The sequence below is a fragment of the Leucoraja erinacea genome, chromosome 2, assembly GCF_028641065.1.
Source record: "Leucoraja erinacea ecotype New England chromosome 2, Leri_hhj_1, whole genome shotgun sequence".
Lineage (NCBI taxonomy): Eukaryota > Metazoa > Chordata > Chondrichthyes > Rajiformes > Rajidae > Leucoraja > Leucoraja erinaceus.
In genome coordinates, this window is record NC_073378.1 from 5,123,460 (window position 1) to 5,138,155 (window position 14,696).

Sequence of the window (14,696 nt, forward strand, 5' to 3'; positions counted from 1 at the left end):
ATGTTCTTTTACAAACCATGTTCTCGGGGTATCTAAATCTAAATGTTATTAGTTATTTAAGTTATGAAATCGGATGGAAGCTGCAAACCAAATCTCGTTGCATTTATGTGTAATGACAATAAAAGATATTATTATTATTATTATTATTATTGTTCTCCCCGTGACCATGTAGGTTTTCTCCAGCTGCTATGGTTTCCTCCCACACACCACAGATGTACAGGTTTTGTAAGTTAATTGGTTTTGGTAGAAATTGTAAGTTGTCCCTAGTGTGTGTGTGATAGTGCCAGTGTACGGGCATCGCTGGTCGACCCAGACGTGGTGAGCCGAAGGGACTGTTTCTGCGCTGTACCTCAAAACAAAACTCAACTAAAGGAATGTAGGAGGTATGCTTAACATGCTTGCGGATGACTTTAAAGTTGGTGGTGTTATGGATAGCGAATATGGTTATATGAGGTTACAGCAGGGTGTAGATCAGTTGGAAAAGTTGAGTAGACCATTGGCAGATGGAATTTAATCCTGACAAGTGTGAGGTGATGTATTTTGGGAAATCAAACAGAGGGAAGACGTATTTAGTAACAGGTGGATTGCTAAGGAATGTTAAATAAGGGGTTTAAGAAGGAACTGCAGATGCTGGAAAATCGAAGGTACATAAAAAAGCTGGAGAAGCTCAGCGGGTGCAGCAGCATCTATGGAGCGAAGGAAATAGGCAACGTTTCGGGCCGAAACCCTTGTTCAGACTAATGGGGGCGGGGGTGGGCGGGGACAAGAAAGGAAAAAGGAGGAGGAGCCCGAAGGCTGGGGGATGGGAGGAGACAGCAGGGGGACTGAGGAAGGGGAGGAGACAGCAAGGACTAACAAAATTGGGAGAATTCGATGTTCATGCCCCCAGGATGCAGACTCCCCAAACGGAATATGAGGTGCTGTTCCTCCAATTTTCGGTGCTGCTCGCTGTGGCCATGGAGGAGACCCAGGACAGAGAGGTCGGAGACGGAGTGGGAGGGGGAGTTGAAGTGCTGAGCCACCGGGAGGTCAGCTTGGTTATTGCGGACCGAGCGGAGGTGTTCGGCAAAACGATCGCCCAACCTGCGCTTGGTCTCACCGATATAGATCTGCTGACATCTAGAGCAGCGGATGCAATAAATAAGGGGACCTTGGAGTTAAGTCTATTTCTCCTTGGAAGTGAGAACAGAGATAGATAGGGTTGTGAAGAAGGCACATGGCATGCTTGTCTTAACATGTTGGGATTCAGAATATAAAAGTTGGGATGTTATTTTTCAACTTTACAGAACACTGGTGGACTGCATTTGGAATATTGTGTGCAAGACTGGTCACCACACTATAGAAATGAAATGCTGGCATTGGAGAGAGTGCAGAGAAGATTTATCACAATGTTGAACGCATTTAGTTATGGGGAGAGATTACATAGGATTGACTTGTTTCCCTTGGAATAAAGGAGGCCGTGGGATGACCTGATAGTGGTATATAAAATTGTAAGAGGCAGTAGGTAGGTAGAAACAATCTATTTCCCATGGTAGAGGTATCGAAAACAAGAGGACATTGGCTTTAGAGTGGGAGGAAGGGGATTTGATAAGAACATTTTTCACACAGAGAGTGGTTGATATGTTTAAGAAGGCACTGCAGATGCTGGTTTAAACCGAAGATAGACACAAAAGCTGGAGTAACTCAGCGGGACAGTAGCATCTCTGGAAAGAAGGAATGGGTGATGTTTCGGGTCGAGGCCCCTCTTCAGAGTGGTTGAGAGTGGTTGATGTATGATTTCTCTACACACTTCGATTTTTGCACAATCAGGTGCCTGAACAGTTGCAGCAAGTAGGAATTTCAATGTTCTGATTCAGATCCTGTGCACACAACAAATAAATATTCTTGAATTAAATGGAATTAACCACCCGAGCATGTCGTGGAATCAGATAAAATGACTGCATTTTAGAGACATTTTGAAAGCACTTAAAAATCACAAGGCATAGAAAGGTATGGATTTAATGAGAGAAATGGGATTCATAAAGATGCGGAGAATGATTGGTATGGATGAGGTGAGCTGAAGGGCCAGTTTTTGTGCCCTACAACTCTATGAATCAATAGTACTATGATTTTATGCATGCTCGAAGAACAAATTATTTCGGCACAATTGTATTTGGTGGAATTCGTGGACTTACACAAAATCATTCTGAAATAGTGGTTATTCTCTTTGGTAAATATTTAATGCTGAAATAAACAGTGCTATTTATTCATTTTGCAACCCTGAATCCCTGCTAAATAATCTGAGCCATGGTGTGAATACAGAATGAACATCGCTGTACTATCCTCAAAATGTGTTGCAGACAAATCCACAAGGGGCTGCTATTTCCCTGACTTCAAAAAGGCTGACACAGCCACGCAAGACCGAGTGAGTGCAGTTGTGCCAGAAGTGCGGTATTTTAGAGAACTCTGTTACCAAAGATAAACACAAAGTGCTGGAGTAACTCCCAGGAAGAGCGACATAGCAAGTGTGAATTTCGCCCAGTGTTGGGGGGGGGGGGGGTTGGACTGATTGCACGTTACCGAGGTCATTTTGTTAGTGACAGCCGCCGGAAAGAAGCTGTTCCTTGACCTATGGTTTGGCAATATACCAGCGCCTCCCGGACGGAAACAGGGTAATCTCGATGGTTGGGGTGAGAGTCGTCCTTGGCGATGCTAATCTCCCCTAGTCCCATACACCGCTTGCTTTGCTCAGACCATAAGGGGAGCCATTCCCTTCCCATCCATGGGGCAATTATCCATTTCTTTTGCCTTGATCGGAGACAGAACCTGCCTACCACCACCTTCACTGGAAGCTCTCATTGCACAGAAGTTCACCACTCTCTGAGTAGAAGAAGTTCCTCCTCATGTTACCCCTGATGAACTTCTGTCAGAGTAATTCTCATGTCATGAGAGAGGTGTTCGGAATCTTGACTCCCTCTCAGTGAAGGGAAAACGCTTTTCCTCCGTCAACTCTGTCTATGGGGGTGTCGTGCCGCCTTAAAAACTCTATGAAGTCCCAATGAACCTTCTGCGCTCCAAAGATAAACACAAAGTGTGGAGTACCTCAGCTGGACAGGTCGAGTTGCTCAAACCCATTTCAACATTCAGTAAATTTCCTCTGTTACTCTCTCTTTTTTACTTTTTTTTTTTTTTTTGTGATGCATCCCTTTGCATTTCTCCTTCATTCCCATGCTGTGATGTCTCTTTGATTTGTTGCTAGTCTCTCTCTCATGTTATTTCTATATTATTTCCCTGCTTATTGCATATATTCATTTTTCTCATTCTATTCCTGTATTGACGACACCAACTAGACAGGATTGTGAAGACCACCAGCAGGATTATTGGTGCTCCACTCCCTGTCCTGCTGGACATATACAGGAAGAGATGTATCAGCAGAGCCATCTCCATCATCCAAGACCCCTACCACCCATCGCATCACATATTCTCCATCCTGCCATCTGGGAAGAGGTACAGGAGCATTAGCTGCAAAACCAACAGGATGCTCCTCAGCTTCTTCCTGCAGGCTATAAGACTGATAAACGGACTTTGCACCCTGCCAAAGTATCGCGCACCAACCATCAACCTGGACACACTGCAGCAGAGCCACTGTCGTGCCGCTGCCGATCGGAACGCCTGTTGAATGTTTAGTAGAGTGTTAAATTTGTTCATGATATATGTATTTTTATTTCTATTTATTTTTAATGCACACTGAATGGACACTGGTTGAGCAACGTTTTTTTGTTTCCTCTGGGTATGTGAATACTCAGGAAATGACAATAAAGATATACAATACAATACAATACAATATTGTGTCTATCTTAATTTTGCCCTTTCCCAATATTATGACGTCTTTCTCAAACACACAGACCACATTTATTGCAGCTCCAGGTGTTTTCTGATTCATTCTTCTTAATATTGCAGAATAATCTCTCCTGAAACTGCTACATCTGTCCCTTTCTCATTTATGGGACAGATATTCTTGGATGTCTTTGGCTTCTCTGACCTGCTGTTCCACCAGCACTTTGTGTCTCATGCTGAAGTCCCACAAGTGGAATGTTCCCAATGTTGGGGCGAGTCCAGAACCAGGGGCCACACAGTCTTTGAATAAAGAGGAAGTCATTTAAGAAATGAGGTGAAATGAAAAAACTTTGTCTACAGTACAGAGACGAGTTGTGAATTTAGGGAGACACAGGGTGTCGCGGTCCCTGCCGCCGTAACACAGAAGTGGCAACGTGCACTCCAAGCGGGATTTGGCCAAGTCACCTGAGCCCATTGTGCTATCTGTCGTCCGATTTAAGACTGAGGTGAGAAAAAACTTTTTCACCCAGAGAGTTGTGAATTTATGGAATTCCCTGCCACAGAGGGCAGTGGAGGCCAATTCACTGGATGGATTTAAGAGAGAGTTAGATAGAGCTCTAGGGACTAGTGCAGTCAAGGGATATGGTGAGAAGGCAGGCACGGGTTATTGATAGGGGACGATCAGCCATGATCACAATGAATGGCGGTGCTGGCTCGAAGGGCCGAATGGCACCTATTTTCTAGGTTTCTAAGTGTTTCTGGAGTTATGTGGAGGGATTTCTAACAGGCCAGAAGTATTTGTCATTGATGTTAGGAAAGCTGAATGACTTGCACCTCCTTTGTAGGCCTACAGTGTGCAGGTACTTGACTTCATCTTATTCAGAAAGTTATGAGTGGTCTTAACTTATCATAAAATTAGCTTCTTCACTAATGGAAAATTAAATAATTGCCCTATTGTGAATAACCTGTTCAAAGGCAACTGCGCACTCTATCCTGGTACAGGTATGCAGAATATCTCTCAATCCCATTGAATAAACTGACAGGCTCAAACTTCTAATATAACTCACTATCAATTACTCATGAAATGCCATATAAATAAATGCATAACTTACTTGGGTTATTTTCCTCTAAAGCTGAACATTTTTCACCTTTTTGTTGTAGATCTTTATCTCCATACATCTATCTCTCTCAATATATTTCAGGGTGGTTCCATTTTTCTCATGAGTTGCTATGGAGCCTTCCTCTGTATTATATCCTTTCTCATTCTTGTGTCGCTTCTTTCACCATAGGATCTCTGTGTATTTAAATACACAGCCTACAGGGATGAGATCCAGCACCTGACAGCCTGGTGTGCCAACAATAACCTCGTCCCCAACTCCAAAAAGACGAAGGAGATTATTGTTGACTTCAGGCAGACCAGAGGAGGCAGTCATACCCCCATCCATATAAACGGGACTGAGGTGGAGCGCGTCTCCAGCTATAAATTCCTTGGAGTACATATCTCGGAGGATTTGTCCTGGTCCCTCAACACCTCCAAGCTGATCAAAAAGGCACAGCAGCGCCTTTACTTCCTGAGGAGGCTCAAGAAAGCCCACCTGTCCCCCCGGATCCTGACCAACTTTTACCGCTGTACCATAGAGAGTATCCTGACCACCTGCTTCACGGTATGGTACAGCAGCTGCACTGCTGCGGACAGGAAGGCACTACAACGGGTGGTGAAAACCGCGCAGCACATCATCGGTGCCCCGCTCCCTGCCATGGATGCCCTCCACCGAAAACGGTGTCTGAGACGGGCTGGGAAGATCATCAACGACCCCTCACACCCCAACCATGGACTGTTTGCCCTCCTCCCATCAGGGAGGCGGTACAGGAGCCTCAGGTCACGTACTAGTAGGATGAGGAACAGCTTCTACAATAATACAATCACATTGCTGAACTCGGAGTCCCGCCGATAGATTTCTCCGGTCCCTCCGTCCCCATTGTTTAATTATTCTGTATTTCCTGATTATTCTGTATCTTCTCTCTTTCTATTTTTTTTTTTATTTCTTTATGCACAACTACTACGGACTGACGCAAAACTGCATTTCGTTGTACTCATACTTGTATTTGTGCGATGATATTAAAGTTGAATTGAATTGAATTGAGTAACTCAGATTCACCTTATAGCTGTGTATCTCTGGAATGAGCTCATTTTATCCAGAGATGCTGCATGGCCCGCTGAGTTACTCCAGCATTTTGTGACTATGGGATAAGATATGCATTTGGATTGACAGGGCCTGGGTAGCAATAGTCAGCATGGTTTTGTACATGGGGGATCGTGTCTGACAAAGCAGAGTTTTTTTTAAGAAGTAACCAAAAAAGTTTGATGAGGGCAAAGACATAGACATTATCATTTTGGACGTCAGCGAGGCATTTGATAAGGATCCGCATGGTAGGCTGCTCTGGAAGGTTAGATCACAGAGGATCCAGGGTGAGCAGCTAACTGGATAAAGAATTGGCTTCATCATGGAAGAAAGCAGAGGGTGTTTGTGGAAGGCTTTTATTGGACTGGAGGCCTGTGACTAGTGCTCATGGATCAGTTTATATAACTCATCCAGGGCACCTGCAATTTCTTCTCCAGCTTTCCCACAGTGTCCTCAAATATATCTGATCAAGTCTTTTTGGTTATTAAGTGATCTTGGCCTATATTATTACACATCAATTACCCTCCATTGTAATTTTCCTAACATCATTCCATGCCTTTTGCAGTTTATTGGCCCTCTCTCTCCCTATCTTCATCTTAGCTACTTTGAGATTATTCCATGTAGTTTTCTATCTGTCCATTTCATTGTTACTGCAGAATATGTATTTTTTTTCCATTTGTCTTACTCTGCTTCTTTCTTTCCTTTAAATGTGTGACCATACTGTATTATTCTCTCTCTCCCAGATTATTAACTATATCCTAATATTAATCTGCCTGTACATGATCCATATTTGCCTATTTCCCTGTACTTGTGCTTATCCAAAAGCCTCGCAAATGCCAATATCATAAACTGCCTCCACCACCGTCCCTGGCCATGCGTTCCAGCCCCCCTCCCCCTCTCTCAACCTCCAGCATTCGAAAGAAAACAATTCAGGTCTATCCAACCTCTCCCTGCAGCGGAAACCCTCTCATTCAGGCAGCATTCTGATAAAATTTCTTTGCACCATCTCCAAAGCATTTTCCTATAATGGGGATACCAGAACTGCACGCAATACTCCAAATGCAGCCTAACCAAAGCCCAACAGAGAATATATATATATATTGCTACTGTATAGTCTCTCTTTATATTGTTCCATCCTCATATTGTGTGCCATTATTGCTATGTTATCTCTGTATATTTTCAATCTCTGACATTGTTACTCTAGTACCCTTCCCTATATGTATTGTTCCATTTCTCACTCACATTGGTACTCTGTGATCTTGTATAGCTGCATTACTCTCTATTTCTCTTGTTGTGTGATGTCTTTGTGTACTGTTCTACTTCATCATTTCTGTATCTACAGTGTCCTCCATAATGTTTGGGACAAAGACCCATCATTTATTTATTTGCCTCTGTACTCCACAATTAGAGATTTGTAATAGAAAACATCACATGTGGTTTTTAATTAAAGTTTTTTTTTTAATACACCATGTAGAAATTACAGCGGTAAGTTTATACACAATCCCCCACCCAGCTATATGTTTAGAACATTTGGTCTCCAAATCTGAGGAATTGGACATTATTGCCATAGAGGGAGTGATTAAAAAGGTCACCAGACTGATTCCATTAGATATTGAAAATGGAACACCTCAAGGGGAGTGTCAGGACTGTCTTGAAGAAATGAAGAAAGACTGGATGATGGGGACTTGGTTAATAAAGGTAGTGGTCATATAAATGGGGATTCACTCTGTGGAAAAGACAAAGATAATGTTTTTACTAGGAAGAAAATTGATAGTGAAGTAAAACTAAAATTATATAACCAGGAAGTTTGAGAGGGAATCTTATAGAAACTTACAAAATTCTTAAGGGGTTGGACAGCTTAAGGATAAATGGGGAAATCCTTTAAAACCGAGATGAGAAGAACTTTTTTCACACAGAGAGTGGTGAATCTCTGGAACTCTCTGCCACAGAGGGTAGTTGAGGCCAGTTCATTGGCTTTATTTAAGAGGGAGTTAGATGTGGCCCTTGTGGCTAAGGGGATCAGAGGGTATGGAGATAATGCACGTACGGGATACTGAGTTGGAGGATCAGCCATGATCATAGTGAATGGCGGTGCAGGCTCGAAGGGCCGAATGGCCTACTCCTGCACCTAATTTCTATGTTTCTATGTTTCTATTTCAGGGCACCATAATGTTTGGGACACATGGCTTCACAGGTGTTTGTAATTGCTCAGGTGTGTTTAATCGCCTCCTTAATGCAGGTATAAGAGAGCTCTCAGCACCTAGTCTTTCCTCCAGTCTTTCCTTCACCTTTGGAAACTTTTATTGCTGTTTATCAACATGAGGACAAAAAAGTTGTGCCAATGAAAGTCACATTATAAGCCATTATGAAGAAAAAGGACGGTGGTTCTACAGAGTCCAGAGGAAAGTGGGAAAGAAACAAGAATAAAACTGATTTCGAGACATCAGCCACAACCCTATGGGCAAGCTTACCAGAAATCGAACTGTGTTGGAACATCATTAAGAAGAGATGAGAGCAAGGGGGAGCTTACTAATCGCAAAGGGACGGTAATGACAGGCCAAGGAAGACCTCCACAGCTGATGACAGAAGAATTCTCTCTGTAATAAAGAAAAATCTCCAAACTGTAATAAAGAAAAATCCCCAAACAAATTTGCCAACAGATCAGAAACACTCTTCAGGAATCAGGTGTGGATTTGTCAATGACCACTGTCTGCAGAAGACTTCATGAACAGAAATACAGAGGCTACACTGGAAGATACAAACCACTGGTTAGCTAAAAAAAAATAGGATGGCCAGGTTATAGTTTTCCAAGAAGTACTTAAAAGAATGACCACTGTTCTGGAAAAAGGTCTTGTTGACTGATGAGCAAAGACATTAACTTATATCAGAGTGATGACAAGAGCAAAGTATGGAGGAGAGGAGGAACTGCCCAAGATCCAAAGCATACCACCTCATCTGTGAAACACGGTGGTGGGGGTGTTACGGCCTGGGCATGTATGGCTGCTGAAGGTCCTGGCTCACTTATCTTCATTGATGATACAACTGCTGATGGTAGTAGTGGGTGGAGCACAAAGGCAAATTCCTTGTATGTGAATACTTGGCCAATAAACTTATTCATTCATTCATAATGAATTCTGAAGTGTATAGACACATCCTATCTGCTCAAATTCAAACAAATGCTTCAAAACTCATTGGCCGGCGGTTCATTCTACAGCAAGACAACAATCCCAAACATACTGCTGAAGCAACAAAGGGGTTTTTCAAAGCTAAAAAATGGTCAATTCTTGAGTGGCCAAGTCGATCTGAACCCAATTGAGCATGCCTTTTATATGCTGAAGAGAAAACTGAAGGGGACTAGCCCCCAAAACAAGCATAAGCTAAAGATGGCTGCAGTACAGGCCTGGCAGAGCATCACCAGAGAAGACACCCAGCAACTGGTGATGCCCATGAATCACAGACGTCAAGCAGTCATTGCATGCAAAGGATATGCAACAAAATACTAAAAACGACTACTTTCATTTATATGATATTGCTGTGTCCCAAACATTCTGGTGCCCTGAACTTGGGGGGGTGGAGGGGGAGGGGGAATAATACATAGGAAATAATCCCATGTATTATTACTGCTGTAATGTCTACATGGTGAAACCAAATGTATAGTCTAAAGAAGGGTTTCGGCCCGAAACGTTGCCTATTTCCTTCGCTGAGTTTCTCCAGCATTTTTGTCTACCTTCCAAATGTATAAAAATGGCCTTTATTAAATTCTGACAATGTGCACATTAACCACATGTGATTTTTGTTTTTCTATTACAAATCTCAAATTGTGCAGTTTAGAGGCAAATAAATAAATGATGGGTCTTTGTCCCAAACATTATGGAGGGCACTGTATTTCCATCTTTCACCGTGACTAGGTGCACCCACGGTTTTCCAGCTATATCTCTCTGGTTCTCACTGTGATCTATTTACATTTCTATATTGTTCAATCCCCCTTTGATTGCAACCATTTTTCACTCTCTACCTATCTCATGGTTTTATTGTATGATCTATGTATATTGTTCCATCTCTCTCACTGTTACTGTCTACTTCTCTACAATATTCATCCCCATCTTACTATGACCTTCCTATATTATTCAACTGCTTTACCCACCTCTCATTGCAATGGTGTAGTCTCTCTCTGTACACTGACCTATCTACTGTGACCTCCTGGTGTGTTGTTCCATGATCCTCACGTCTCCCCCCAACACTGCATATCTTTCTTTCAACTGTTCCATCATTATTACACTGATCTATCTCCCTATGCATTGTTCCCTCTCCTTGTTATATCCGATCACGTTGTGTGTTCCGTCTACCTCGCTCTCCTTGTAACTATCTGATTTGCCTGTACGTTGCCAATTGTTACTCTGTTCTCGTTTCGTTTCTTCCATTTCTCCCTCCCTTGTTTTGTACCTTGTGGTCCTCCCTTCCATTGTTCCGCTGTCTCAATCATTTTTTTATCAGTGTATTGTTCTGTCTGTCGGCTGTGATCTTTGTATTCTTGCCTCTCTCTCTCTCTTTACGCTGTCCTGGCAGTAGTTCTGTTTCTTACCCACTCTATTTTGTTGATGTGTGCTTTCTCCGTTCTTCCATCACCCCCCTCCCCTCCCTCCCTCTCTCTCATTGTAACTCGGTGTTTTGTCCTCGCTGTAGCAGGTGTGAGGTCGCTCTGTACGTTGTGGATTCTCTCTCAATTTTCAATTAAAAAAAACTTGATTGGCATGATAAAATACATCGTTATATTGCCAAAGTATAAAACATGACATACATATTTAAAATGCATAAGTATAAATACAAGTATACAGTGCATGGATAGATATGCCCCTGTTCATAAACTCGCCATAGACATGTAGCCCTTTATAGATTGCTGCACGTTCTTGCAGCTGTAAACAGTACAACACAATAGCAAGTTTAGCTATTCAATATTAATTTTTTAGTTAATGTCGATTAGTGTGTGCGTGCATATGTGCATGTTGGTCATTCACCGTCTCTCAGGTTATGGCATGCTCTCTGTCTCTGTCTCTCTCTGTGTCTGTCTGTCTGTCTCGCATTGTTCCAGTGGCTCTGTGTACATCTCCATCTCTCTCCGTCTTCATTGTTACTGTGTGATCTCTTCCTGCTGTTTTTTGTGACGTGTCCTGACGTGAGAAGGGGGCAGGCAGCCAGCCAGTCATTGAGTTTGAGTCTCGCTGTCTGTTGTGAATGTCTCCGGGTGTCAGGCTGTTCGCTCGACCTCTTGACTTCTAACGATGCGTTTGCGCGTCTGCCCGCTCGGGGCTGAACACGGAGTTTCCCAGGCGTGAGGACAAGGGAAGGAAGGAAGGAGGGAATGGGACAGCTCAACAAAAAGCAACAGCTCACTCTTGTTTTGATGCCATGCTCCTGGTTTAGCACCGCGATGGCGGAGAGCGCTGCCCGGCAGCAGCAGCAGCAGCAACAGCAGCAGCGGCAGCAACAGCGGCAGCAGCCCCGAGCAACAGCGGCAGGAGGTGGACTAGGAGTCGGACCAGCTCAGCACTCACACCGGCTACAGAGCCGCCGAGCGGCAGGTACTTTCTGAAGCAAGCCTGCCCGCCTGCCCGCCCTCCAGGAGACCGGTGGGAGGGAGAGGACAGGAGCAGTGGAGGTGATTCGGTGTTTCTTTGTTGAGATCTTACTACCCCTCTCACTGACTCACACAAACAAACAAACACACAGTCTGTGCTCTTACAAAAAAACCGTCTCCTGCCAAATGTGTATCAACTGAGGAGCCCCGGTCGACACTCACTCACCCACCCACCCACTCCGCGGCGAGTGGTGAGGGGTGATTCCCGGGAGAACAATTTGGGAACATTTTTGGGGCAAAGGGAGTGAATCAGAAGTTTACTGATCCAGGATCGGTTGGGAAGGGCATTCGTTCGTCAATTTCAGTCATGGGACCAAAACAGAGCATCCCGACTACAAACGGGCGGACCCGAGCCTACTCGGGCTCCGACCTGCCCTCGGCCACGGCCAGCAGCAACGGGAGTAACCGCTCGGTGGCCGGTTCCAGCGGCTCGGGGCCCGTGTCCGTCTCTGGTGCCGGGGTGACCAGCGCCTTGGCCGGCGGCCGCTACCACTATGTGAGCCCGGCTGCTGCTGCTGGAGGTGGAGGGGGCAGCAGCAGGGGGTCGGGGTCGGCGGCTGTGGCCGGGGCCAGCAACCGCAACCAGTCCCTCAACATTCCCAACAGCGGCGGCACCTACAGCTCCCAGGAGGAATCGGAGAGCAGCACCCCGGAGGAGAGCACGGGGGAGCGGCCGGGAGGCCACGGGGGACCCCGGCTACTGATCGGATCGCTCCCCGCTCACCTGTCGCCTCACCTGTTCGGAGGTAAGACCGCCCCCGAGGGTTTAAACATGCTGTGGCTGGCTATAACTGCAGCGTGGCGCAGAGAAAGGGAGCAAACTTGGACAGAGTAGGGGTGTGTGTGGGGTGGAGGGGAGAGAGAGGGAGAGAAACTACAAGCCTACGATATCTGAGGCTTTAGTGTTTAAGAAGGAACTGTGCAGATGCTGGAAAATCGAAGGTAGACAAAAGTGCTGGAGAAACTCAGCGGGTGCAGCAGCATCTATGGAGCGAAGGAAATAGGCAACGTTTCGGGCCGAAACCCTTCATCAGTCATCTGCGGATATGTGAGGCTTGTTCAATAAGCAGGTCTGGTTAATGTCACGCAAGTGTAATCTACACAACGGCGAGTCTAATCCCCATCCATGAACTGTCTCTGTCTCTATCTCAAACCTTGTTGTTGCACTTTCTAGTTCAGCGGCAGAGTAATCTCCAGTAGATTACAGTCCCGCTTTTCAACAACTCCGCCTGTTCACAGACACAGGAGAAAATAGGTGCAGGAGGAGGCCATTCGGCCCTTCGAGCCAGCACCGCCATTCATTGTGATCATGGCTGATCGTCCCCTATCAATAACCCGTGCCTGCCTTCTCCCCATATCCCTCGACTCCACTAGCCCCTAGAGCTCTATCTAACTCTCTCTTAAACCCATCCAGTGTTCACTGGATATTGTTGGTGAGCAAGGGGCTATTCGGGCGTTAGGGCAACACTTTGACTTCATTAGGAATCTTTCATGGTTTTTGTTTCTACTTGAATGGGGTGGGACCCTGATATTTATTTGACCCGGAAGACGGTGACTGTTTTAAAATGCGACATCGCCCCCAAGCTTTTTCTCCCGCAGACATTTATCGTGTCTCGGTGAGTTTGTTTGGAAATACGTTTTTTTTTTAAATCTTCCTGTTGGATGCATGCGTTCGTGTTTCCAGAATGCACTGGAGGCAACAAACGAGATGCATCCAGTACTTCTGCACCTGCACATAGCTGATAGTCGCGATTAGATTACAAAGGGACGCCGCGGCCGTTTGTGCAATCAAACTTTTCCAAAAACATATTTAATGAACCCTGTGTGGGTCGGGAAGGATAGCATATGCTGGTTTAACCCGAAGATAGACACAGAAATCTGGAGTAACTCAGCGGGACAGACAGCATCTTTGGAGAAAAGGAATAGGTGACGTTTCGGGTCGAGACCCTTCTTCAGTCAGGGGAAAGGGAAACATTGGAAAATAGGTGCAGGAGTAGGCCATTCGGCCCTTCGAGCCTGCACCGCCATTCAATATGATCATGGCTGATCATCCAACTCAGTAACCTGTACCTGCCTTCTCTCCATACCCCCTGATCCCTTTAGCCACAGGGGCCACATCTAACTCCCTCTTAAATATAGCCAATGAACTGGCCCCAACTACCTTCTGTGGCAGAGAATTCCACAGATTCACCACTCTCTGTGTGAAAAATATTTTTCTCATCTCGGTCCTAAAAGACTTCCCCTTATTCTGGACTTCCTTGATCTGGACTTCCCCAATATCGGGAACAATCTTCCTGCATCTAGCCGGTCCAACCCCTTAAGAATTTTGTAAGTTTCTAGAAGATTCCCCACTCAATCTTCTAAATTCTAGTGCGTACAGGCCAAGTCTATCCAGTCTTTCTTCATATGAAAGTCCTGACATCCCAGGAATCAGTCTGGTGAACCTTCTCTGTACTCCTTCTATGGCAAGAATGTCTTTCCTCAGATTAGGAGACCAAAACTGTACGCAATTCTCCAGGTGTGGTCTCACCAAGGCCCTGTACAACTGCAGTAGAACCTCCCTGCTCCTATACTCAAATCCTTTTGCTATGAATGCTAACATACCATTCGGTTTCTTCACTGCCTGCTGCACCATGACATTCAATATGACCATGGCTGATTGTCTAAAATCAGTACGCCGTTCCTGCTTTTTCTCCATATCCCTTGATTCCTTTAGCCCCAAGGGCTAAATCTAACTCTCTGTTGAAAACATCCAGTGAATTGGCCTCCATTTCCTTCTGTGGCAGAGAATTCCACAGTTTCACAACCCTCTGGGAGATGAAGTTTTTCTTCATCTCAGTCGTAAATGGCCTTCCCTTATTCTTAAACTATGACCCCTGGTTCTGGACTCCCCCCAACATCAGGAATTTTTTTCCTGCATCTAGCCTGTCCAATCCTTTAATAAATGTATATGTTGCGATAAGATCTCCTCTCATCCTTCTAAATTCCAGTGAATACAAGCCCAGTCGACCCATTCTTTCATCATATGTCAGTCCCACCATCCCGGGAATTAACCTGGTGAA

At 44.9% G+C, this 14,696-nt stretch overlaps 1 protein-coding gene across 1 annotated transcript in view; it reads left to right on the forward strand.

Annotated features, from left to right (window-relative positions):
• Window positions 1-10,744: 10,744 nt before the first annotated feature.
• LOC129706695 (E3 ubiquitin-protein ligase znrf2-like) overlaps window positions 10,745-14,696 on the forward strand; it is a 135,664-nt gene continuing 131,712 nt past the window's right edge. The window contains exon 1 of the mRNA XM_055651099.1: window positions 10,745-12,380. Coding sequence (XP_055507074.1) covers window positions 11,942-12,380 — 439 coding nt within the window. The 5' untranslated portion in view covers window positions 10,745-11,941. The remainder of the gene's footprint in view (window positions 12,381-14,696) is intronic.